The 26359-nt window shown below is 38.7% G+C and overlaps 1 protein-coding gene across 5 annotated transcripts in view; it reads left to right on the forward strand.

Moving 5' to 3' along the window:
• rarga (retinoic acid receptor gamma a) overlaps positions 1-21586 on the forward strand; it is a 52073-nt gene extending 30487 nt beyond the window's left edge. For 2 of the 5 annotated variants that reach the window (XM_081386961.1, XM_081386962.1), the window contains 8 exons: positions 12131-12279; positions 13200-13341; positions 14492-14551; positions 16771-16934; positions 17739-17915; positions 18024-18228; positions 18395-18553; positions 19401-21586. In XM_081386961.1, coding sequence (XP_081243087.1) covers positions 12131-12279; positions 13200-13341; positions 14492-14551; positions 16771-16934; positions 17739-17915; positions 18024-18228; positions 18395-18553; positions 19401-19756 — 1412 coding nt within the window. In that variant the 3' untranslated portion in view covers positions 19757-21586. The remainder of the gene's footprint in view (positions 1-12130; positions 12280-13199; positions 13342-14491; positions 14552-16770; positions 16935-17738; positions 17916-18023; positions 18229-18394; positions 18554-19400) is intronic. The other 3 variants (XM_081386963.1, XM_081386964.1, XR_014031720.1) reach the window with 2 other exon arrangements.
• Positions 21587-26359: the final 4773 nt, after the last annotated feature.

The raw sequence follows: 26359 nt of genomic DNA on the forward strand, positions 1-26359 counted from the left end.
GTTACAAGCCACCATCCCCAGTAACCTCTGTAAACAAGACTAGTCTATCCGACCACAGGATACACTCAGTAGTTGCCTTTCATTGTCCTCTTTGACCAGATTAATCAATGTTTTAGTTCAGTATTACAGGCCAGCTGCAATGCATTTTGGGTAATCTTCTCTAAGACCTAAGTTTGTCTCACTGTCTCTTAAAGTTTCATCTTTTTTGTGTCTTTATTTGATTAGTGAGCAGCAAAAGGGTGTAGGGAGACATTGCAGGCCAAGACTCTAACCTATGTTGCCCACATGAGCACCATGGCTTATTACATCTGGGAGATTTTATCACTTTTTACCTAGTAATCTCTCAGAAGAACGTTTCCTTCTGATAAAAAAAAGATTTCTGCAACTGCCACTTTTTTACACTTTGTTGAATTTTAGCCCACAAGTAGCCTTTTCTAGACTTAAGACTTTGTGTGATGTCTTCATAAACTCTATAAACATTCTGGATTGTGCTGGTCATGTGACTACACTACTGTTCAATAATTGTTGTTTTTTATTCAGCAAGAATGCATGAAATCAATCAAAAGTGACAGTAAACACTTTATTTGAGTCCTGTTTCAAATAAACTCTGGTCTTTTGAACTTTCTATTCATCAAATAATCCTGAAAACGATATTAAGCAGCACAGCTATTTTCAACATTAATAATAATACAAAATATTTCTTGAGCACCAAATCAGCATATTAAAATTAATGAAGGATCATGTGACACTGAAGACTGGAGTTCTTGGAGATATTACATTTTAAAATATGTTAAAATAGAAAAGTTATTTTAAACTGAAATAATATTTTTTACTGTATGTTTAATCAAACAAATGAAGCCTTAGTGAGCATAAGAGACTTTCAAAGACATCTTACCGACCCCAAACTTTTGAACGTACATGGATATTCTTATGTATTTGATATGCTAATTGTACATGTGTGTATTGCATTTAGATGTTTTGCTTTTATTTTCACAACAGAATGATTGAAATGTGCCAGTCTTTAGGTTGGTAATGGCTTCCAGGAAACTTGAACCACACAGTAAACCTTGCATTACTTGCATTGCCCTGCACGATTCACAAAACCCCTGCTGCCTGTTTGAGGTGAAAAGCAAGATAATCTCAGGCCTCTGTCAGTGTGGCCAGTCTTTCCTGTTTTTATGTGCAGCAGTTCAAGACCTTTGCAGTTTTAAAAAAAAATTCAATGTCAGAGGTTACGGAGAGGCTTTGCACGGGCCAATGTCGGCTCTCGTGACTATGTGAGCCGCTGTTGTTCCATCCCTGAAAGGAAAGAGGGCTGAAAGAGCTTTTTTATTAAGCAATCTTTGAATGTATTGAGCCATATGTTACAAAAAGGGAAGTACGCAGGTGATTTAGTAATCTATACCTAAGAAAGATAGCATCACGTCTGCTCTTGATTTCCCTTTTTTCTTCGCTAAGAGGTTGCTTATGATGTGCAACACTAAAATTTCACCATTTTGTTAGACTTTTGGGAAGTTTAATTTACTACACTTTTGAGATTTTGCTGGTTTAAATGAGGACTAGAATTCAGGATTGCCTTCCTGTCCTGATCACTCGGGCTCATTCACACACACACCATTGTTTTCTGCAAAGTGTGCTGTCCGCATCAGAGTCTGATAAGCTCTCTGAAACAGAGCTGTGCATGAAAGACAGGGAAATGAGGGCTTCCTGTGTCCGCTGTCACATGTAGCCCTCTCTCATTTTTTGTATTAATGGAAGAGCTCAATTATTTCGTTATAATTACAAAAAGATCCAATTAAAAGATTAGAGCACCCGACGAGGCAGGAGAATAAAAAATGATCCTTGATTGATTCGATGCTTGTGGGTGTGTGTGTCTCCCAGCGTGTGTGTTTGAGGAAATAGGAAAAAGTGGTGGCTGTGAGGGGTTCACACTGATTGCCTCCCAGTCCAACAATAGAGAGATACTCTGTTAGTACTCAACAAGCCATGAATAATGCTTTTACTTGTTAACTTGTGTTATTCAATCTTGCACTTTATTGCTAGGACGTTTTAGTCTACAAGCAAGTGTCCCTTCTAGCTTTGGGCTAAGGAATATCATTTCTGATGTGTTTTAGCCCTCAGTGGTGTTTTTCTGTGTGATGTCCTAATAAACTCTAAAAATATTCACGCTTGCACAATTCTGTACAGGAATATGTGGCTTGTAAATGTGCAAACTAAGGATGTACTAATATAAAAATTCTGACTGATAAGCCTATAATTATTTTCATGTTATGGCCAATAACTGATGAAAAATTTTGTCTAAATAAATGTAAAATATAACACTAAAATCAGTCATTTTTAAATGCATCTTTGTAAAATGCATCATATAAAAATTTATATTTTTGCCAAATATTACAGTGTTATTAAATGATTAGTGAGTGTTAGATGACAACAAAGGTGATCTACATGTAAAAATAGGGGAAATGAGCATCCACAATTACATATCCAATGCACAACGTGAGTTTTCAAATGTCGAATCTCATGAGACCCACAGTGTCTGTGCTGTCATTTTGTGCTTACATCTTGTATGTCTGCACCAATGAATTATGCATAAGGTGTTTCGGTGTGTTTTGATGATTTAAAGGTGGTGCAGTAGCTGTGTGTGGATGGCCGTTGAACCCTGTCTAAGAGGGAGTTGAAGGCAAACCCAAGAGAGGAGGCCTGACGTGGCCGCTGAGATTCCACAGTGTGCCGCTGGAATCCATTTGCTGCTGTAAGGGCAGTTTATAATATCCCGGCAGGGTCAAGGAACTGTAAATAAGAGAGATCCGCCTCGTAGAACAGCAACAATGACTGTTTAACGCTGCTTGAGGGATGGGTGAATTTTAGACCTTGTGTGAAATGTTGAGACAGTGTAATTGATAGAACCAAAACAAGCTCATGGTTCTGTTTGGTTCAAACAATTAGGGTGAGTTCAACACCTTGTTGTAGATTTCAGGACTACCTCGACGGTCAAGCCACGCCATTGCAGAGTCCAAATTTGTCCCACGTTCTATTCAGGAAGCATTGCTAATTAGCTAATCTTTCCTCTTCACTTTCATGGGTCTCTGAGAGACACAAACAAGGCCAGGCATCATGGGATTGAAAACTCTGGGTGAGGCTCAATGGCTGTCATAGTTTGGACATCACCTCCCTTTTGTCCAATGATTTAGTGGATGTTTACTGAGTGCTCCAGTGCCTGGTTGGCAGTTTCTCTCTGGGGGCGAGGTGTTGGCAGGATCTTTGTCAGTCTGAAACCATGTGTGAGCTCAGTGTGAGGAGAGAAGTTCTGTTACCAGTGTGTTGTTGACTGACGGCTTGGCTCCGTCGTTACTAGGGCTCACTGTTATGTGAAAATGTTAGCCGAAAATATAGCTCAACCCCTCCCCCCAATGTTTATCTGCAGAGGTGGCCGTAGAATCTCCCCGTCAGTTAATCATTGGTTTTATCTAAAATGAGAATCAGGTTGAGGGTCTAGCAGCACTGTTGATGAGGTGATGCTTCTCATGAGACATTGATTCTGGTATTGAGTCTTGTTTCATTGTTCAATGTTATCTCGATGCTTTTTGATACTTGGAAAATCTGCACATTGTTGTCAAGCCTACAAAGCGATAACAATACTTTCAGACTGATCTTATCAGTGCTTTCATGTAGTCTTGTAGCTCTTCTCACAAAAAAACATCCTGTTGTACGATTGGTCTAGGGATGTGCAAGGCTGGTCAGCTAGTCATTCACTAACTGAGTTAATGTAGACTTTTTGTTTTTGCTTTGGTATTTTAATCTGCAATGCTTTAAAGGGGATTTAAGACACCTCTGAGATTTTACGTGCTGTGGTTTAGCATGCTAAAACTGTCAGTAGGGTAAAAGAAGTTTCCCTTTTAAATTCATCCACTTCAAAGCACCATCTCTACTGCCATCAAAAACACCGCTTGAATTACTAATTCACCACCTTTGAATATACATTTTAAGACTATTTCTGTCAGAATGACTTCTTTTGCCACTTTTTAAGACACCATATCAATTTGTAAACCCTCAAAACCCCTGGTCAAAATCTAGCTGTTTTTGAACACAACACTGCATCCTATGTTTTTTACATGCAGATGGAGGTGAAGGGCCATCCTAAATCAGCCATAAAAGATAAATGGATACAAGAGCTCAAGGATGCTTGTTAGGGCAGACCATCTGTACTTTACCCCCACACATCCATCTTTTTAAACGATCATCTGCTGTCTGAAGACTCAGCGCAGTGTTTAGTATGAGCAGAGAAGACACCGTCTGTCTGGTGGATGATGTCTACGGATCGGCTGATCTACGCTTCATTTAGAAAAGCTGTGTTGGCTCTAAATAAAAAGCGCATTGTGGTTTAGATTTGTTTCTCAAGGTGACATCCTTCACGATTACGGGTGAGATCTGTCTGTTGCTCTCCGGGGTTTCGAGAGGACATCAAACCGCACGCAGTGTTGATCTGAAACTTCGCAATTGCCAGTTTCCACGAAGTGTGCCCATCCACACCCTGACATCTTGGGCAGTCACAGAAGGCGTGCTGCCACACTAAAGTGAAAAATTCCACTAACGTAAGCACACATCATATTGTAATTTCCCCTATAGTCAAAGCAGAAGTTTCTCACAGACTCGCCCTTTGAAAGAACAGAAGTGTGCCAGGCTGTTGGACTGATAGTGAAAGAGCCAGTATTTATACACAAGAAACCCTCAGCTACTATGAGCATCGACCGCAGATCATTTAGGCAGCAGGAAGCCACAACTCTGTTGGGCCCACTCCTTATGCAAAGCACAGTTTAGGATTGAGCCTATGCAATTTGCTACACAAGTTGTTTGCTAATTAGGCATCAGGACAATTTGTTGAAACCCAAGCAAGTCCAAAACTTCTGCAGTTTACTCCAAAACTTAATTTTGCAGGATTAAGGTATCAGTCTTTGTAATTTGGCTGCTTCTACTTTTGTGGTTTCTATTGTTTGGGGAAGGAAGCAATAAGGACCAAACAAGGAGCTCCTTTGCCCCAGTTCTGAGCCGAGAGACACTTCAGGCTGTGACTGAAGCTAAGTTGCCCGTCTTAAAGCAGGTGTGCACAGACAGATGGTGAGAGGAAGTCTTCAAGGACCAGAAGATCAAAGATAATGGTTAGATGAGGCTGTCTCGCTGCCTGTTGGCTTGATCAATGGCTGTGTCCATGGAGGATGCATCCAGCCATTGGAGTGGAGAGGAATTAGAGGAGACACTCTCACTCAGGGGTTGACAGCACAGATGAAGCCTGGTAGGGGTGCTGGAGATTCAGTGGAGTTGCAAATTTGGATGTCTGTACCAGAAATCTGTCTAGTCTGAATCAGGCCTTCATTCCCGGTCTTTGTGCGCTGATTACCCCTCACTGTCTGTTTGGATGGAGTCCTACTAGAGGAATAGGACAAAAGTCCCTCAAATGGTTTACTAAATGGGCTGTGTTTGGAACTAGTCAATAAACTCTTCATTTGTTCTTTTCCAGCACTATTTTGGCTGTATGGTTCTTTAGAGATTAAAACAATTTCTAGTAGGTTATAGTTTCTTTGAAAAAAAAAAAAAAAAAGAATAGATGGCTTCCTAAAGAACTAGGGAATTAAAAATGTCTTTATGGTGGATTCCCTATGGCTTTGGGCTATAAAAACCTTTTTGATTCTAATTGAAACTTTTATTTTTAATTAATTAGTCTTTAAGTGGACGCTTTTATCTAGAGCAGCTTACATATTGCAAATTACATTTATTATAGAGACAAGCCCCTGGAGCAACCCAAGGTTAAATTACTTGCTCAAGGGCATGATGGATCCAAGTAGAAAATCAATGGAGTTTGTGAGGCTTAAACCAGCAACCTTCTGGTTACCAGACCAGAAAAAAAGACATCTTTGGTATAATAGAGAGACCACTATCTGTGTAAGCCATAGTTGAAAGGGTGTCTGATTGCCTGTAATCCAGGAAGGACTCAAGTGTGGGCGATTGATTCTCTGAGTCCATTGATGTGTGAGCGCCACTCATTCAGGGGTCATTCAGGCCAAATGCTGGCTCACCTTCATCCAGACTTCATCCAGACAGTCTTAAATGAGATCTATGAGATGCTGCCATGTAGGAAGTCAGCATTGAATACATATTGAGGGTAGTTTAAATTTAAAGGGATAATTCACCCAAAAATCATAGACTCATGTCGTTCCAAACATCTATGGCTTTTTTTAATCTACAGAACACAGTCCATACACTGAATTTCAATGGAGTCCCCATTGACTGGCAAAAAAAAAAGAAAGAAAAAAAAAGTGGTATTCCAGTCATACCTGTTCGGAATGACGTGATGGTGAGTAAATGATGACAGACTGTTCATTTTTGAGTGAACCATCCCAGCAAAGAAGGCTGCTCATACCTGCTGTCCTTTTGCTCACCCTGTGTGATGGCGCTGGCCTGCAGAAGACCTAATCCTGGCCAGCTCGATGACTGAGAATGTTAACTGCATGCATATGTCTTCATGTATGTATTCATGCCTGTGTGCTGGTTATGACATGAGGGTGTAAATTCCTCCAGCCTTGTCCATTCTGGGGTGCATGTAAATCATTCTGTCTCTCTTTTTCTGTCTTTCCCTCTGAGCCATCTCTTGGATGGCAGCCCAGTTTTATCACAGGGCTTCCTTTCAGAAAGGGCCTTACTGCAACAGGAAGGACTCCTCCTTTTTTACAGGCCTGGGATGAAGCACATGAGAGGGAAGGATAGAGGTAAAAAAGTAGAAAAAGGGGAGGAGAGGAGGGGGAGATCAGGTAATGAGCTCACAGACAGCTGTTGACAGCAACTGCTACTGCTCAGCACCTTTAATAAAAGCACACACACACCTCTCAGCTCCATAACTAACACATATGTTGTACCGCATCTGTCGTGCAGAGACATAATTTTTTTAAACTGGCCTCCCTAAGTAATTTTACGAGGTAGGTAAACCCCAAATGAATTTTTTTTTTCAATTTTATTTATATGAAAACAATTATTTATTATTGGCATTGGTCAGAATTACATTTTTTATTTTGTCGATATGCGAGGGTATGGATTTTTTGGTGTTCAAAAATATTTTTCATTAGCATACATTTTTGGAATAATGGAATAATAGTATCTGTAAATTGTTCAAATCTTTGTTTGAATGATTGTTTCTCTCAGTACATAAAAAGTGTCTTTTAAAAACATTTTTTACATAATTGTCAGGTTATTGGCTTCGGTCAGAATTTTTTTTCTTATTTTGTCGATTAGGGAGGGTATGGATTTTTTGGTGTTATTTGGTGCAATTAGCATTGTTTTTTTAGTAAGTTTGCTATAAAAATGGAATAATCATATCTGGAGATTGTTTCTCTCAGTACATCAAAGTGTCTTTTCTTTTTTAGTTCTTTTTTTGTCTTTTATTTACATAAAATTAATAATTGGCATCAACCAGCTTATTGGCATCAACCAAATTTTTTTTTATTGATTACTGAGAGGTTTTTTTTTTTGCATTCAAAAACGTTATTATTTCTCATTAGCATTTACGTTTTTTTGTTAGTTTAGTTAGTAAATTTATCATTTTGCCATTTACCAAGTAATTGACAAAATATTATCTGGAAATTGTTCAAATCTTTGTTTGAACTATTGTCCTCTCAGCACTTCAAATCTTTTCATTTAATTTACAAACAAATTTTTTAGTTTTTTTTCGTGTTCAAAAACATATTCCATTAGCCATTAGCATTAAATTATTATTATTATTATTACTTGGTCTTAAAGTCAATTTGCCAAGTAAATGGCAAAATACGATCTGGAATTCAATTCTTTGATTAAATGGCTGTTTCTCTCAATACATCAAAAGAAATTACTCTCACTGCAATATGTGAATTTAGAAAAGTCGAAAAACAGCTTGCGGTAAGATAAAGCCTGCAATCAGTGAGAATACATCCAGCGGAAAGAAACAGTGATGCAGTGGAGAGGAAGGAAATGAGGTTGTGTAGTATAAGGTGGTACGATGACAACAGCATGTGAGGAGGATCTGGGTGATGGCAGGAAGCCGTGAGCAATGAGACACAGAAGCAGAGAAAGAGCCATGGTCGGTTCCCCTCATCAGGAAGTTGGCAGCCAGGAGGACTGTGTGTCCTTGCCCATCAGGCACCGCTCGCAGAGAGGGGGCCTTGCCAGTCAGTCTATCAATCACACCGCTCCAAAAAACCTGGCCAATCTGTGGCCCGTCTGCTGCACTGGCTGCACGCACAACAAAGCAGTCTGTCCACCCAACTCTGCGGTATGGGGTTGTAATTTGAGGCGAAGCAAAATCATGGAGCTTTCAGTGGAGGGAAGCAGGATTATGTTCTGAGAAATGCAAAGCGAGCGACACGCAAATACACGCCCAACACGCTGAAATACTTAAGAGGAATTGAGACGCAGAGAACTATATTTGCAAATCAAATGGGAGTCTTTAGAGACACTCGTTGGACGGGCGCCCATGCAGAACTGAACACACACACGCTCACATGCCAAGACTAGATTTGGGAACAGTGCTCCACTGAAGATTCAATCACACCCTCAGTCACGTACACAAAATCTGCTCTTCTATTGTGAAAGAATAGTTGTTCCACAGCCAATGCGTCATATGCGGCTCAGCTAAAAGTAGTGTTGCAATACTTAAAACACATGAAGCTGACACTTGTTATTTTGTGCTTTTTGTATACTTGTGATTGTTAGACTTCTAGACTGAACCAAAATAAAGAAACTCAAGGTCACAGCTCGCTTCCTGTTACCCATGAGGCTAACCCAAGTTGTTTATTGTTACCAAAGTCGTTTTTTTAGGAAATGGATTTGAACCTAGATTACTTTTTGCGGCAAAAAATTAAATGTTTATAGTTTGTATGCATGTGCATCTGCACGGCATTGTGGATATTGACCCTTACCCACTAGATCTTAACCTGTAAAAAAAAAAAGATTTTTTCAGGTGACTTAATTGCACGTTACTACATGTACAGTACTTACTATAGTGATAACAGGAAATTATGCATAATTGCAAGTAACTAACCCTAAACCAAACCCTAAACGTAACTCCATAGTAAGTACATGTACTCAATTAATATTACTCAGTACTTATTTGAGTAAGTACAATGTAACTGTCACCTTAACCAATCAAGTGTAACCAAGTTTGAAGTTGCAAGTTTTTCTACTTCAAAATTTCACATTTAATTTAATATTATTTGCTGTTTTTTTTGTAATTGTTTGTGAAGTTGACTGGAACATTTCAGATTTTCTTCAGTGTAACTAAATATAGATGTTATTAATACTATTTTTCTTAATATTTTTTATTTTATTTTATTTTATTAATTTAACAGTTAAAAGTTTTTTTTTTAATAAATATTAAATATTTTATTTTTTATAGTATTTGCTTATTATTATTTACTAAATATTTTAAATGTAAAAGTTGATTTTAAAAATATGAAATAAATCTATACTTTTAGTAATTCAAATAAATGTTTTTTGATATAAATATTTAAATGCTTTTGACACCCCTGTTTTGGTATGTGTACATATTTTGCCAGCATATGATCATCGTGTGTGTGTGTGTGTTGGGGATATAGTGTGTGTGTGTCTGCTTGCAGATATGGCTGTTTTCCTACCACGGGGGCACTTTGTCTAGGTTGACACTGGGATTAGCATAGGAAGGTCCACCTGGAATACCTATGTACAGAGGATACAGAAAGACCAGTTCAGGACAGAAACACAATACCAGGCAGGAAATGAGCAGCATCTACTGATAACTGCAGTCGGCCTCTACCTGTCCCTCCATCAGCAGCCATCCGCCCTCTGCCTTCGCATTGTGATGCAAATCAAGTCCCTGGCTGGAGAGCTGATAAGGAGGCCTCTCATTTCAGAGCGCTTTGTTTCCCTAACAGAGGAAAGCTTAGCAGAGAGGGCCTCCGGGCTGACACAAGAACCCATCCCATTGTGCACCCTGGGAGAAGTGTTGACTGATATTTGGGAAGAGGTGTTAGAGGGAGGGAAAGCGACCGGGGTTTTTACGGCAGGAACCGTCTCGGGTTGTTGAGAGATCCTGATGGATTTTTATCCCCCTCCCATTCCTTTTTTACTGCTAGCTACTCAGACGGTGTCAATCAGTAGCCGTTTCTTCTCGCCACATGCAGTTTGCGGTTCTTTTCAGGCGCTTGTCATTACCAGCATATTGCCAGTATTGCTATATAAACAAATGAGTTCACGCTAGTTTCAGGAGAGAGCATTGATCCTGCTGTGCAACATTTACTTCAAAGCATATACTTAGTATTCAAAACACGTTTGTGTTGAGATAGCATACATGTTGGTGGTTTATACAGGAATTATAACGTTAATGTGACCTAATGTGAGCCTTTTTGAGTTTGTTTTTCACTCATTGTGATATTAATGCGCTTGTTAGTGTTCCCAAAATCATGAAATAATTAAGCTAGATCTTATTCTGACAAAATTACTCTTGCACACTTTAAAATTGAGTGGTAAAAAATAAGTAACTTGACATTGCACAATATTTGGGAAGCAAATGTCATGCACATTGATAGATCAAATGCAATTAGCTTTTTTTACTACATCATATACTCAGAAAGCTTGTGTATTTCTCATTCTCACTTAAAGAATAAGTGATTTGTTTGTAACCATGGCCATGAACAGAAGGCCCTACTGTATGTGAGCTCGACCTTAAATAGGACTATTCGCCTCTCCTCGTTCACCCCCTCCACCCTTGTCCCTTTTTCTGTTTTCTATCAAATTCCTCTTTTTATGCCCCCTTTTCTTCTTTTGAAGTCTCCAAACTCTTGTAAAAAGCCAAGCTGGTGGTTTTTGCTGAACCCTGTGGTGGGACGGAGAGGGAGGGGTTGTTGGTTGAGTTTAGGCTTTCCATTGAAGGTAGTTGAAGAAGGTGGGGCAATAAAAGTTAGAAGTTTAGAGCCTCCCTGTTTTTTATTTTTTGTTTTTATGATTGGGCCTTTTTTTTTTACTAGCTCAGGCTACAGCTGGTGGTGTGAATGGCAGCCCGAGGTGTCTGAGTCTTAATAAAGACCCCGCCAGCCGGGCTAGGGCCTCCAGTCCAGCCATGAGACCACCTTTATAGGCCTAGCTTACGAGCAGGGGCCTCTATTAAAACCTAGCAGGACTGCACTGAGGAATTTAAGGCCGGGAAACAAGAGAAAATAGGGTTTTGTGTGTCAAAAGATGGCAAGGGTGGGGGCTGGGGGTTTGGATTTTGACTGACCAAGGGTCACTAAAAGAAACTATTTGGCATGTGAAAATGTAAAAAAAGTCACGTTAAGTCACCTTTATTTATAAAGAACTTTATACAATACAGATTGTTTCAAAGCAATTATAAAACTAATTTGATTCAGCTATAAAGCAGCGCTACAGAATACAGTGTCATCATTTAGCTGAATTCAGTTCAAGTTTGTTCTTGTTGTGGAAAATGTATTTTAGGGTTTGATCTGGTGTGATATCTCAAAGTCATGACTTTCAGTAAGGCTTGACATCAGAATTAGTGTGACATGAGACACTAGTCCGTCCCACGTGCAAGACCCTGAGTGCAGGGTGGAGTTGTTCCCCCAGGTTATGTGACAGAGATGAGCAACATGTCTTATCGGCTCCGCTTATCTGTCGGCTAGTGTTAAACTGTTTGTGTTTTCTTTTCATTCCAGTGTCAATCACCAGCCTAATCCCCTAAAATCCTGACCCCCTAAGGACGGGGTAGGCTGGGGGGCGGAACTTGAGGGAGATGAATTCTACAGACATGTTAACTAGATTTGACTTTTTACCTAGTTGGCAGATGCTTCTTATACAATACCAGATTTAAAAAGCAGTGATGGGTAGCGCCTTGTGTGTTTCTGCTCGGGGGCATCATGAAAAAGGTTTAGCGAGGAATCATGATGGTTTTCAAAGCACTCATGGGTCTTTGAAATCGGATACGGTTTAAAAGGTTCACGGGAGAATCTTTTCTTCTCTCCATGTGGCGTTTAATATCTCCCTCTCATTAAATCCTCCTGTGTTGTGTAAATAGTGTGAAGTGATGTGATTAAGCGAAGCGTCTGATGTTTTCTTTTCTCTCCTGTTGATCTCTCTTCAGCGGTGGAGACCCAGAGCACCAGTTCGGAGGAGATGGTGCCCAGCTCCCCTTCTCCACCACCTCCGCCTCGTGTTTACAAGCCCTGCTTCGTCTGCCAGGACAAGTCTTCTGGGTACCACTATGGTGTCAGTTCTTGCGAGGGTTGCAAGGTAAACAGCAGAACTTCCATCGCCCGTGGCCTGGCAAATCTCATGTTTTTCATGAGTCTGTTAGACACTTTGTCTTGATGTTTGGCAAAAATGTGAAAAATACAGAGAAGCGTGGAGGTTCATCTCTCGCACATTAAAAATACTTGCTAAAAAAGTATTTTCGCACCTGTCAACAGCAAGAAACTAAGACTGATTGAGGAACTTATGAGGAACAAAAATGCTTATGAAAACACAAAATGTCACTTGAAAAGGTTGTGCAGTATCAGCATAATGTGAACTGTAATGTGATGTAATGTGATGTAGTATGAGTAATGTGAACAGTACATTAAAGCAATGAGAGGCAATGCAATGGTCATTTTTACTATGTTTAAATGATACAATGTGTTGTACTAATTACCACTGTGGTGAAATACAACTATGGTGAAGGCTTCAAGCAGCCTATTGCTTTTAAATGTAATAAAATGATGTGTTCAAAAAAGTTTCTCAAGACCTATTTTAGTTAAAAGCTGAAAAACGTTTGACTTGACACGACATCTTATCAAAACACTGGAAAAAAAAACGTCAAGCAAATATTTACATACAAAAACAATTTAACGGAAGCAAGAACACATTCTGTGTGAACATGCCCAGTTAGTTTCTTTAATCCAATGGTAAGCTGTTTGCAGCAAGTAATGATACATTTTTGGCATAATATCTATATTCTATTTATTTAGGTATAAGGGCCGTTTCATCACTTTGACTTTTCAGATTTTTGACCAACAAAAGCAATATTACGTCAATAGCATAAGACAGTTCTGAATCGGCAACTTTGAACAATATACTGACAGCTTGTATAAGAGAAATGATAGGAGAGGAAAGGTGGTTGACCTACTCTTCAGCTGACCTACTAACACTCTCTCTCTCTTGGACGTCTGTTGTAGGGTTTCTTCCGTCGCAGTATTCAGAAGAACATGGTGTACACCTGCCACCGTGACAAGAACTGCCAGATAAACAAGGTCACACGCAACCGTTGCCAGTACTGCCGGCTGCAGAAGTGCTTCGAAGTTGGCATGTCCAAGGAAGGTGAGTGTTCAGGCCTTTGCCAAGCACGTGAGCTTATTGGTCTTCTGCCAAGACCCACATACACAAACACAAATATAGAGATGGGACAGGAGACAGACGGGGACACACTTATATAGGCTAGACATACAACCCAGAGACACACAGACAAATTTAGAGTCATGAGACTTGAGACCCGGAGCACTGGCATAAACAAACTGTAGATGACTATAAACAGCCAGTCGAGACACTTGAAAACACAAAAGAGAAATAAAAGTTCAAACACAAACCAATAAAGCTGGTTAGCATAGAGGTTAGAGCTCAACATGAATGTTCACTTCACAAATGGGTTTCGTGTCTGCAATTTCACCCACATCAATCCATCCACGGTAGGTGTGATTTCTTTGGTAGCCTTTCCTCTAGTCACTTTATTACTTGGCACTAACAGATTTGTGTTGTAACAAAGACAATAGCCTGAGGTTGAAAGAGCGAGTCTGGGGCATGTGTTTGTTCATTTGCCAGGGTCACGGCGATGATGTCACGGGGAGAGTGGCACATTGGCCCTCTATGTGTCCACTGGGACATGTATGTGTGCGTTTATATGTATGGGATGTGTGTAGGGGCCGGGATCACATTGTGCTTTTGCTATTACTGGATATCCTGAGAGGAAGGAAAGAATGGGAGGGGGGGGGGTGCGAGAGAAAGAGAGGAGGGGGTTAAGGGTTGGCAGGGCTGCTCTCCCTTGGGTAAAACTCACCAAAACACCCACAGTGTCCGATCTGAGGTAATTTTTCCATGTATTAGTGATTACGTTTAGGATTCGGTATCCTAATCTGGAGATATGCGATAACACAACAAGGCCCTGTCCCAAATGGCACCCTAAGCACTCGCGGTCTTCTTTCGAGTCTGCACTTTAATGACGTACCGCCGCTTTCACTGTGCGGGCTCGGCAAACGTGCGCATCGAGGGCGCATATCGCCCACAAAGGGGGTGCTCGCGAGCACCTTTCTAAAGCCTAAAATGACAAATGGGACACCCTAAGGTCTTATGGACTTAACGGGCACGCGGCAGCCATTGTAAGTCCACAAGACCGAAAGTGCATATGAAGTGTGCCGTTTGGGACAGGGCCCAAGTGATAAATGCTATCTAAGTTAAACTGAGTTTGTTCTAACAGGTGACAAGATGAATCTTACAAAACCTGTCAAGAACATCACCTCAAAATCAATGGAAAAAAGTAAATTATATTTTACATGAATTTTATACAATGAAAGTATATATTTTGTAAATATATGAGCCTATTTTTAGTGGCATTTTTATGAAAAGAAATCACATTTTCTGTTGCAATTATGTATTTATGTTTATGTTATTTACAGCTGTGGTCAGACATATTGACACGCTTGGTAAATATGATCAAAGAAGGTGATGAAAATAAATCTGAGTTGTTTATCCTGTTGAAGTGCGAGAAAATCACATTATGAAATAAAAAAAATTCTTTAATACACAATGGCCACAATCATTATTATTGGTACCCCTAGAAAGTGTTATGAGTAAAATATCTGTGAAGTATATTCCCATATACTTTTGGGAATATTTTTTTTTCACACCAGGGTGACTAGGAACATGAAATTATACAGCCATGACTTCCTGTTTCACAGGAATCTAAATGAGGAAACAGAGGCCACATTCCCTTAATCATCCATCACTATGAGTAAATCCAAAGAATATAGTTGTGATGTGCAGCAAAAAGATTGTTGAGCTTCACAAAATATAAAGTGACTGTAAGATAAATAATAGCTAAAGTATTGAAAATTCCCATTTCCACCATCAGGGCGATAATTAAGAAGTTCCAATAATTAGAAATTTGATTAAAGAGGAACAGGAATTATGGCATTATGAAAGAGGAAGAGGAAGTGTGTCTATATCGTCTTAATGCACGGTGAGAAGGAAAGTTTGAGTGGCCAAAGACTCTCCAAGGATCACAGATTTTTTTGCAGACTTTACTTAATTTTTTACGCATTGCAGAAAATAGTTCAATCTTGGGGTCAGAAAGCCTAAATAATAATAATAATAATTATTATTATTATAAATAATTAAATAATTCAAACAGCACCGAATCACAAGTTGTTTGGGAGGGTTTCAAGAAAAATCATCTGCTCTCATCCAAAAACAAACTCCAGCATATTCCGTTGTCAGGCACGACAGAGACTTCAAAGGGGACTGGATTCTATGGTCAGATGAAACGAAACAAAAAAAGCCCTTTTTGGCAGCAAACCCACCAGATGGGTTTGGTGCACACAGGGATAAAAAGTACCCCATGCCCACGCTTAAATATAATGCTGGATCGTTAATGTTGTGGGGTAATTTTTTGCCGGAGGTCCTGGACATTAGTTCGGATTCAAGGAATCATGGATTCTATCAAATTCCAACTGACAAAAAAAAAAAAAAAAAAAAAAAACTGATGGCCTCTTCTAGAAATCTTATAATGGGTTGTGGTTGGATCTTCCATCTGGACAATGATCCAATACAAACATCAAAATCAACACAAAAATGTGTCACTGAGCACAAAATGAAGCTGCCATGACCATCATCCCAGTCCCCTGACCTGAACCTAATAGAAAATGAGTCGGGTGAACTGGAGAGAAGAAACACCAACATGGATCTGGGAATATGAAGGATCTGGAGAGATTCTGTATGGAGGAATGGTCTCTGATCTCTTGTCAGGTGTTTTCCAAACTCATCAGGCATTATAGGAAAAAGACTCAGAGCTGTTATCTTGGCAAAAGGGGGTTGCAAAAAGTATTAAATAAAAGGGTGCCATTGATTGTGGCCAATGTGTATTAGAGAAAAACATTTATTTCATAATGAGATCCCCCCCGAATCGAAAGGTTAGATTTTTGTGATTTATTTTTTAAATGAAAGTTTAGATGGATTAACAATGCAGATTTATTTTCACTGGCCTCTGATCAAATTTACCAAGGGTACCAATAATTCTGACCAAGACGTATGTCATGTTGGTTTTTGTTAATTTAGTTAATTTATGATTTAAATACATGATTTAAAATAGTCATTGTACAGTATTAAAAAATAAAAATCAGTAATGAAAAGCACAATAGCTTATAGAATAAAAAAAAGAAATATGCTTTTATTTTATTTTATTTTTGGTGTGAAATGTAAATTGGACATGTTTTCAGTAGAGTCAGCCAACAAGACTTGTTTTGCTGAGCCTGGTTAGCAAGTTTAAAATCCTTCTCCTTATAATTGTATATTAAGCAATGTGTTGCAGACATTCTGAGGAATTAAACCCGATTAAATCATCTGATGTTTTTTCTGGCACATCACTTTGTAAAGTTTCACTAGGTTGCACATCCAAGTGCAAAGATCATAGTTTGGCAGTTTGTAAGTGAACCTGACTCACTGTAGAAGTATTAAGGAGCCTCTCTTTGTGACTTTCAGCTGTGCGCAATGATCGAAATAAGAAGAAGAAGGACGTGAAGGATGAAGTCGTTCCGCCAGAGAGCTACGAGCTGAGTGGGGAATTGGAGGAGCTGGTCAACAAAGTGAGCAAAGCACATCAAGAGACCTTCCCTTCACTCTGCCAGCTGGGAAAATACACCACAGTGAGTGTTTTCTGAAAATGAGCGAATCTGTCAGCAATGGAATGTGGAATTTATTTATAGCGGTGTAAACTGACCATCTCAGATGTAGTGTGATAAACATGTTCCTTTATTGAAAACCTAATTTAAAGGAACAGTGCACCCAAAAGATAAAAATTGTCATTTACTCAATCTTATGTTGTTCCAAAGTTTTTTCTTGACAGTCTTTCATTATAATTCATGTAAATAAACACCGGGGCCATCAAGCTCCAAAATGACACACAAAAAAAAGAACCATAAAACTCATAAAAGTGGGCCACATAACTCATGTGCTGTATTCAAAGTATTTTAAAGTTATGTGGTGTGAGGAACAGATGGAAATTCACTTTTTTTTTTGTACATTCTGCAAATTTTCACCTCGTGTTTCATGGGAGAATGAGTCAAATGGTTTTGGAATGACATGAGAATGAGTATATGATTCTTTTTTAATAAAGTCGGCATGAAATGGAAGTTGCGACAGTCTTTTTCTCTATTGTGACATATATCTGAGTGTAATGGCTTCCTGAACAAGAAAATAAAATGTAGGGCGCCCTCGTACCAGTAAACACATCATCAGAGAAGAGATGTTGCTGAAAGGGAAGAGGGAGGGGAAGTTGTTGTTTTTTTAAAGATAATGAGGACACATGAATTAAAAAAATATTGATCTACACAAACAAGTACTACAATATTCCATAAAAAAATAAGAATAGTCCGTTTTGATTCCATGGTGACATGAAAATATTCATGCATTAATATATTAACCTCCTCTTCTCGTTTTCTTTTCATCAGAACTCAAGCTCAGACCACCGGGTTCAGCTGGACTTGGGCCTATGGGACAAATTCAGTGAGCTTTCAACCAAGTGCATCATTAAAATTGTGGAATTTGCCAAACGCCTTCCGGGCTTCACCACCCTCACCATCGCAGATCAGATCACCCTCCTCAAATCAGCTTGCTTGGACATTCTAGTATGTGTGCCCTCCTTAAAGAAACTCACCTTGATGCAGACCATGCATTTACAATGTCACATTCACATAATATTTTACCTCACATATATATATGTCTGTCTCTTGTAGATGCTGCGAATCTGTACACGATACACACCGGACCAGGACACAATGACCTTTTCAGATGGACTGACCCTCAACCGGACTCAGATGCATAATGCTGGCTTCGGCCCGCTCACTGACCTGGTGTTTGCCTTCGCTGGTCAGCTTCTGCCCCTTGAGATGGATGATACAGAAACTGGCCTCCTCAGCGCCATCTGCCTAATTTGTGGAGGTATTACACAAAGCAATTTTGTTGCAACACTGATGCCATCTAGTTGAAGCAACAGGAAAAGTGTACTCATTATAACATAAATTGAGTTAGTATACAGAATTAGTTTTTAGCACCTAAAAAATGTATGGTGGCACTATTATACTGACATTAACCTCTTTCTCTGTAGACCGAATGGATCTTGAAGAGCCTGAGCGTGTAGATCGTCTGCAGGAGCCCCTGCTGGAGGCTCTGAAGATCTATGCACGCCGCCGCCGACCCAACAAACCCTACATGTTCCCGCGGATGTTGATGAAGATCACTGATCTACGTGGTATCAGCACCAAGGGTCAGTTTACTAGCCAAAAAATAGCATTACTAGATGTAAATCTTAATGAAAATCTTTAATATTTTCATATTTAAATTTCATACTTAAATATTTAAATTAAATAGTGAACTTACGGCATATTCATACCAAGAGTGCCAACAGTATTGACAGTGGTTTTGCACCCCAATGGTGTTCCCACAGAGGGCAAAGCAAATATGCACGAGCCTCTGAGAAAAGTTTGCATATTTAAACAAAAGCAAAATGCACCTGGCCAGGCTCATTCACATGCTTCAATGCAAGATTTGACTTGCCTCAATGCAAAATACAACTCATTTGACAATACAGATAACAGAATACTCTTGGTTTGATGGCAAATACACTGGTAAAAAAGTAACAGATTGTCACTCTCATGGAATGGAACAATGGAAGTAAAATAGCATCCAATATATATAATATGTACACTATCGTTCAAATTCTTTTCTGATTTGGCACTCAATAAACATTTCTTATTATTATCAATGTTGAAAACAGTTGTGCTGCTTAATATTTAGTGGAAACTTAAATAGAAAGTAAAAAATAGAAATCTTTTGTAAGATTATAAATGTCTTTACTGTCACTTTTTATCAATTGAATGCATCCTTGATGAATAAATGTATACATTTCTTTTGAACAGTCGTGCATATGTAAATATCATAGAGCAAAGAATAAAAATCAACTTACATTGTGGGGGAAAAAGTAGTATCAAAGTAAAAAAAAATGGTGTGAAAATCCGAATAGGCTTTCACTCTCTGCTTTTTGCAATCGCTACCTTATTTCTTACCATTATGTAGATGCCACCATCCTGACAAGAACTGTTTGTGTACAACAGGAGCAGAAAGGGCCATAACTCTGAAGATGGAGATCCCAGGCCCCATGCCTCCTCTCATCCGAGAGATGCTGGAAAACCCAGAGGCCTTCGAGGATCAGACCGAGTCCACAGAGAAGAAACCAGAGCCCGAACCACCCGCTCCTCCACCCGCCCTGCTCACTATGAAGAAAGAGCAGGAGGACGAGGACGACAGCTGGGCCACAGAGAACGGCAGCGAGCCTTCACCGGAGGAGGACGACGACGACGACGACGATGGGGAGGAGGAGAGGGGCACAGACAGTGACGGAGAGGCCTGGGCCGGCCAAGAACCCAATGTGGATGTGTCCAGAAAGAGCCATGGAGGAAGAGCTCAATGAGGAAGCTTTCTCGTTCCAGGGCAAACGCAGAGCCTTACCTGTACAGACACTCCTAACTCAGGCCACTCGGTCAACGATGAGAGACATTAGTGAGTCAGCTTGAGGAAACTCACATAAAAAAACCTCTTCTCAGGACCTCTCCCGCAGAACGAGAGGAAAGGCGAAAGACAAAACAACTGGCTTTTCAGACTGCCGCTTTTATAAAACTTGTTTGTTTGCTTTGAAAAGGAGAAGCCAAATGGATGTATACCATTAACAGCTGACTTTCAACGGGTTCAAAACTAGTTCTTTCAAAAGAAAATACAGGATGAAATTGAAAACTGAAAATGCTTATCCTTTGTTCTGTTGTTGTTGTTGTTGTTGTTGATGATGATGATGATGATGCTTTCGAATATCATTTGGACTTTTTCAGCCTTGAGATAGTTTGTTCTCTTTACATTTTATGAATAAGCTCATACATATCTATATATACCTTCATATATTTTTTTTGTCCTGTATTCTATTTTCTTAGTTATGTTTTGTTTGGAGAGCTTTCCTGGGCAGACCTACAGAAAGATAATCGGATTGCTATAAGTGGCAGACCTCTGCTGAGTCTTTATCCAGCTGCTTGGTTGGGTTCTTGGGCACTTTGGCTCAGCGTTAGATGTCATTGATAATCAGCTCAGTGGCTGGGTTTCTCCCGTCGAACGATCCGTGTTTTTAGGGGAATGCCATTACGTATCGGCTTTCATTACGTCATATGATTCGCTGCCAACTGAATGGTGTGTCTGTGCCAAAGTTCGCAGCTTGTAGGGTTCGACTCCTGTCAGGGAGCCCATTTCCACATGTCCATTACCTTCAAGTCTCTGCATCATGCACATGATGTCATACTGGACCGGTTTCACTCAGAGCGCTCAGGCTGAAGTTATGCAGCACTCGAGTCAAATTAAAAAAACGGCGAGCACAATGTTGCACGTGTCATCGTGGGATTTGACCTCATCTGCCTAGACGATAATTCAGGATAGCTACACAAATGCATCTGGACGATTTTCCGAATCTCATGCATCATGATGAAATGCATACCTGTACTAACACACACACACACACACACACACTTGAAAAGCATGCTTGTTGTACTACATATATTCAGAGCTCTTGCTATAAAAAAAGAAAGAACATGAAATTCAGACTCAGGGCATCTCTGTAAGGACCAAACGCTTGCTGTCTGGCGACAGACTAGAAACAGGCAATATTTATGTGTTAGGTTATAGAAATCCCGCCGTGTCACCATGAACTGAACTGAAATAATTCTGTGTATCTTACACAGTCATTGCAGAACTATCATCTTCATCTTAGAAATAGATTTGGTGGTTTTTTTTCTTCTTCTAATTTTATCTAATATTTTAGTCCATTTTATTGCCAAAAACACACAGTATGCAATTTGGTGGTCGTGTGCCACTGAACATTAAAAGGTATCAGTCTCAGTCAAGCAATACGACTATGACCAGAACTCAGCTGTGTGTGTGTGTGTGTGTGCGTGCGTGCGTGTGTGTTGAATGTGAGGATGGCTGCACTCAATAAGCTGTAGTGTAGTACATTATTAAATGAATGTCATCACGCTGGTGCTGTCAGAGAGTGTGTGAGCTGTCATACTGACCTCTTCTCCTTCAGAGTTGCGCCACAGCCACACGTATAGCAAGCGGAATGTTGAGATTAACTCTTTGTCATATTTTTCTTGTTCTCTCAACTTGGCTAATGTATTGTCAGTCCTTTGTTCGTGTTCAACAAATTGTTATATAAAAAGCCATATAAACAATAAGAGGCACAATAAACTTTTTTTTTGAGAAACTCTCTTTCGCTCTCTCCTTGCCATTCATTTACAGTACTTTAATTCATCTAGTATACACTATAGGAATAGTTCAGCCAAATATTGAAATTCTGTCATAATTTACTGACAAGCATGCGCTTTCACTGCCATTGACATACATGAATCTCAAAGATATTTGACCCCAAAATCCACATTATAGGGCCTGTGATTCTCATTAATGTTATATGTAAATATTTATTAACTGTATTACGTGTAATAGAACGATTTTAATTAGCTTCAATTTGTGCCAGTTGCATTACAAAATATAACTATGATGTATAATACATTACAATTTAATCCATCCAATCACTGAAAATCCTTTTTATCTAAATGTATATTTAAAATGTGTAATCACGAGTGTAAATAAATACACACTTAACTCTTTCCCCGCCAGCATTTTTGAACATTTGCACAAAAGTTGGCTTCTCAGATTATTTAGTATATTTTTATGCAACATGCAGTATTTCTTTAAAAAGAGAGAACAGACCTTCTTAAAAAACTCGATTTATTCTAACTTCATGCAATAATTTTTTTAATCAACACTTGAATGTGGGTAAAATTCATTTAAAAAAAAAAGCAATATTTTGAGCTAAAAGCTCAGAAAATAGCGTTTTTAGTCAAAGACTATATAGATGGAATACATCAAGTCCATCAACAGCAGCCCCAAAGCTTGCACAGTCCCATAGATCGTTCTAGGTTGACATTTCATTCGGTAACATTAGGTAGTTCACATTTATATGCTGTTAATATATGCATCTGCTTATCCATCTTATTTATTGTTTACACGTACATGCTATCACTTGTTTCTGCTTCTTTTTTCTTGTGTAATAGCGCCCCCTATCGTATAACAGTGAAAACACAGAAAGCCTGGAAAGAGTTACATTTAAATGTATTAAAAAGTATTACTAGTCTGTAAATACACTTTTTAAACATACATACAAAAGTTTTAAAAGGAATTTTAATTCATCTTGCCGCCAACTGACTGTCGTGTAGTGTGACTGCACAGTCAGGGATGAACCTTGGACGAGGCTTGTGTGTGAACTGATTCAAAAGATTCGAATCAATAGGATTAATCTACTCTCAATTCCCAATTTGCATATTAGCTATATAAAATAATATCACAGGGCAAAACTGGTTTCATATGATGTAAGCAAAAAGTGTGGTGAAATTAAATTAAATTAAGCCATTTATCTGACGGGTCTGAAAATCCGTTAATGACGTCATCGTGTATTTTGTTTGAAAGCGGGGAAGAAGATCCTGAAACAAAGCTGCAGCCAAAGGAAGATTTTGATGTGAATAACGACTCAAAATTCGGTCTGTACTTCACACAGTACTATAATTTATCTTTAGAAGATTTGAAATATAGTGGCTTAATCGTATGGAATATATTCATTATACTTTATATGTTTTCAGTCCCTTTTCAAAATTGACAGGCCCCGGTCACACTGTTCTACGGAGGAAAAAGGAAAGCAGCTTATTTAGTGTTTTCCAGAAAATTTTACTCGTCTTGAACGACACGAGGGTGAGTAAACGATGGCCGAATTTTAACTGACATTATTCACAATGAAACAAAGTGTGTGTGAAACATGATGAAAGAAACATCCAAATCCCCAAGCAATTACGTTAATTCGTCCAACAGAGGGCGATCGCGCACCACAGATTTGCTCTAATGACCCTGCTGGCTAGAGAACTACTGCTATAATTTATCAAACGCTAACCACACACAAACACTACTGAGACCAAAACTAATGGATCCTGCCAGTGAGCCCTCATTTGTCTGCATGTGTCATACAGTAATTATCCGAGGACAAAGAAACATCCTTGCATTACTCATACAGGAGCATTAAAGACTTAGACATGAGGCAGGATGAGCAGAGGTTATTGTGGTAATTTAGTTTCATTAAGAAGAAATAATTGAATCTTTTAGATAATTATGTGATAATTAAAAAGAAATATATAACATGTTAAATATTTTTAATTGGTTACATTAGCCTGAAATAACGTCGAAATAATGTAGTCTTTTTTTTTTTACCAGCCATAAGTGATTATGGATAGCATATTTTATTTATTCAATAATAAAAAAAGTTTCATATTATAATACCAAGCAAAATTTGAATCTATTCAGGTGTATCTGTAAGTGATTACCTGAATGATGGAGATCATAGATCAGGGGTGGGCAAACTTTTTGGCTCAAGGGCCACACTGGGTTTTAAAAATTTGACAGAGGGCCGGCCCAGTAGCAGATTATGAAGCACGATCTCATGAAAGTGCGTATCTATACCACAAATTTTATTTCTCGTGCCATTTATATGCCAAAAATGTTTTTTTTTTTTTTTTTTTTTTTTTTTTTTTTTTTTTTTTTGCGTGCATGCTACACACTGTAAACCCCTTGGTTAGGATTAGGGGTGTGGAGTGCGTGCCTATTACACGCCATAAAGTGCATATCATATGCACGCGAAAACATATTATGCACTACAAATACAATTCGTGGTATTCACACTTTCATAAGATCGGGCTGAGCAAACAGACAATGTTGTGGCAATGTCTGTGTGAAATTCAACAACTGAGAGACGACATTCTGACAATAATTTTTTTTATGCTAGATATCCCCTATTTAGCATGTTATGTTTTGATGTTAATTTTTAAAGATGTTAGATAATTATAGCCTATACTGTTTAAATATTGTTTATCCTTATTATTATTTAATGGCCTAACAGTAAATTAGAAACAAAACATCTGCAAGTGTACACTTAGAAGAGTAAAAATTACAGGTTACGTTAATTCAACTTTATTAAAACTGGCAATTTGCACTTCCAAAAGTCATACATTTGTGGAAATAAACGAATATACAAATTTATTTTAAGAATAATAAAATAAAACATAAAAGGCAAAGGGAGATCAGAACATTTAATGAAAAAAAAAAACGGGTTCTGTACATGGCAGACAGGGGAGCGTAGTCAAAAGCCGGACGATAAAGGTCGGTAAACGGAATCAGTCAGGATACATCCACAAATCCAGAGGAGCAAAGAAACTAAATAGCAGACAAATCAAAGGAAAAACTAAGGTGTGCAAGCGGTTACCAAACATTTTTTTTCTCATTGAGTTTCCAAAAAAGGAAAAAACATTAACGTGCAACAAGTCTATGCGCTTAAGTCGCTGTCTGTTTGGTTTCCATGGTGACGCGTCATTGCTTGTTACGTGACACACCGCAGCCACAACAGCGCTGAATGAATGATGATCTGCTTTTATGTCATTTTTCTTTTTTTACATTTGTTAGCTATGGCATGCAATATCTGATATTCCGATTGTCAAATATATGCAACGCAATATATATATATATAACGCAAAGTATTGCAAGAAAAAAGGCAAAATTAATGCGATCTTAAGACAATTTTTTTAAATACTCGGCGGGCCGGATTAAACAGCCTAACGGGCCGCATGTGGCCCGCGGGCCGTAGTTTGCCCACCCCTGTCATAGATATATGACCACACCCTTTTTATGCATGCTTTTATATTCTCAAAACCCATAAAGCACAAGTCCATATGGATGTATTCATGCATTTGAATTAATGCATGGACACAGTACTTGAGGGATTCAGACTTGACCACTTTATTTGTAAAGAGCACAAAGGGGCTCACAATATACAAATCTATTTATTCATAGCTCACGGGTATTGTAGTAAACATGGCTATGGCACTCTTAATTAAAAGATTACTATAATTAAGTTTCATTAAAAGGATCAATAAACTAGGGCTAAGATTAAAAACAAGGCCCATGCATTATACACTGGTTTACAAGGACCCCATACATCCAATCCCAATGAGATGTTGCCATGGGAACACAAGGCAGATAGGCTGAGGTGATGGATTTAAAGAGACAGGACATGTTTTTCTATCCATGGCAAACATGCTCTGCTTCCTGTGGTGTTCAGTGCATAGTGCTGAGAGTAATGAGAGTTAAATGAAGGAGAAAAGAGCAATAATGAAAGGAGAGAGCAACGTCTAGGCTGCAGTTGTTCAAATTACAAAAACAACAAAGAAGGCACATGTGGAGAGATTCATCCATTCATTCTGATTAAAGCCATTTAAATGGTTATCAATGAAAAAAATAAGCAGAACTGATTTTTTTTTTTTTTTTGTGGAGTTGTGCATGCCTTGGCAAAACCTGCTGCCATGGAGTTTGCAAGGATGAATTATGGTCGATTGTTGCCCCATTTCGTCTCCCCTATACAATAAAATTCACCCTAATGTTAAAAATAATTGCATTTTCACATTTCACGTCAACTGCAACTTGAAATCTGTGAATTTATTTCTTATTTATGACTTTAAATCTCAACATTTTATGCTTGAATACAAAGAATTACAGCTTTACCGTCTCATAATTCCAGCTTTATATTTTGCAAATGTGACTAGTGGCTGATAAAAATTGAATTTATGTTGGTCTTCAAAATCATACTGTAGTAATTGTGAGATGTAAAACTACTTTTTTAAAGAAAGTTGCAAAAATAAGAAGTGAAGTATTCATTTTGAGAAAAAGTCACAATTACACAATTGTACCGTGTGCTTTATATATTGCTCTCAGTATATTATAATAGTGACAAAAACACAGGCTTGTATCAAATCATCAACGCTGCTATAATAAGGTGTCTGGGAAAAATAACATTTTGTTTTGTATTGTGAAAACAATCAATGGCATGTATTGAGTAATGTCAGTTTTATGTTTGCAGTATCTTGTTGTTTCTTGTTGTTCCACGGCA

The sequence above is a fragment of the Scardinius erythrophthalmus genome (assembly GCF_964197995.2).
Source record: "Scardinius erythrophthalmus genome assembly, chromosome: 15".
Lineage (NCBI taxonomy): Eukaryota > Metazoa > Chordata > Actinopteri > Cypriniformes > Leuciscidae > Scardinius > Scardinius erythrophthalmus.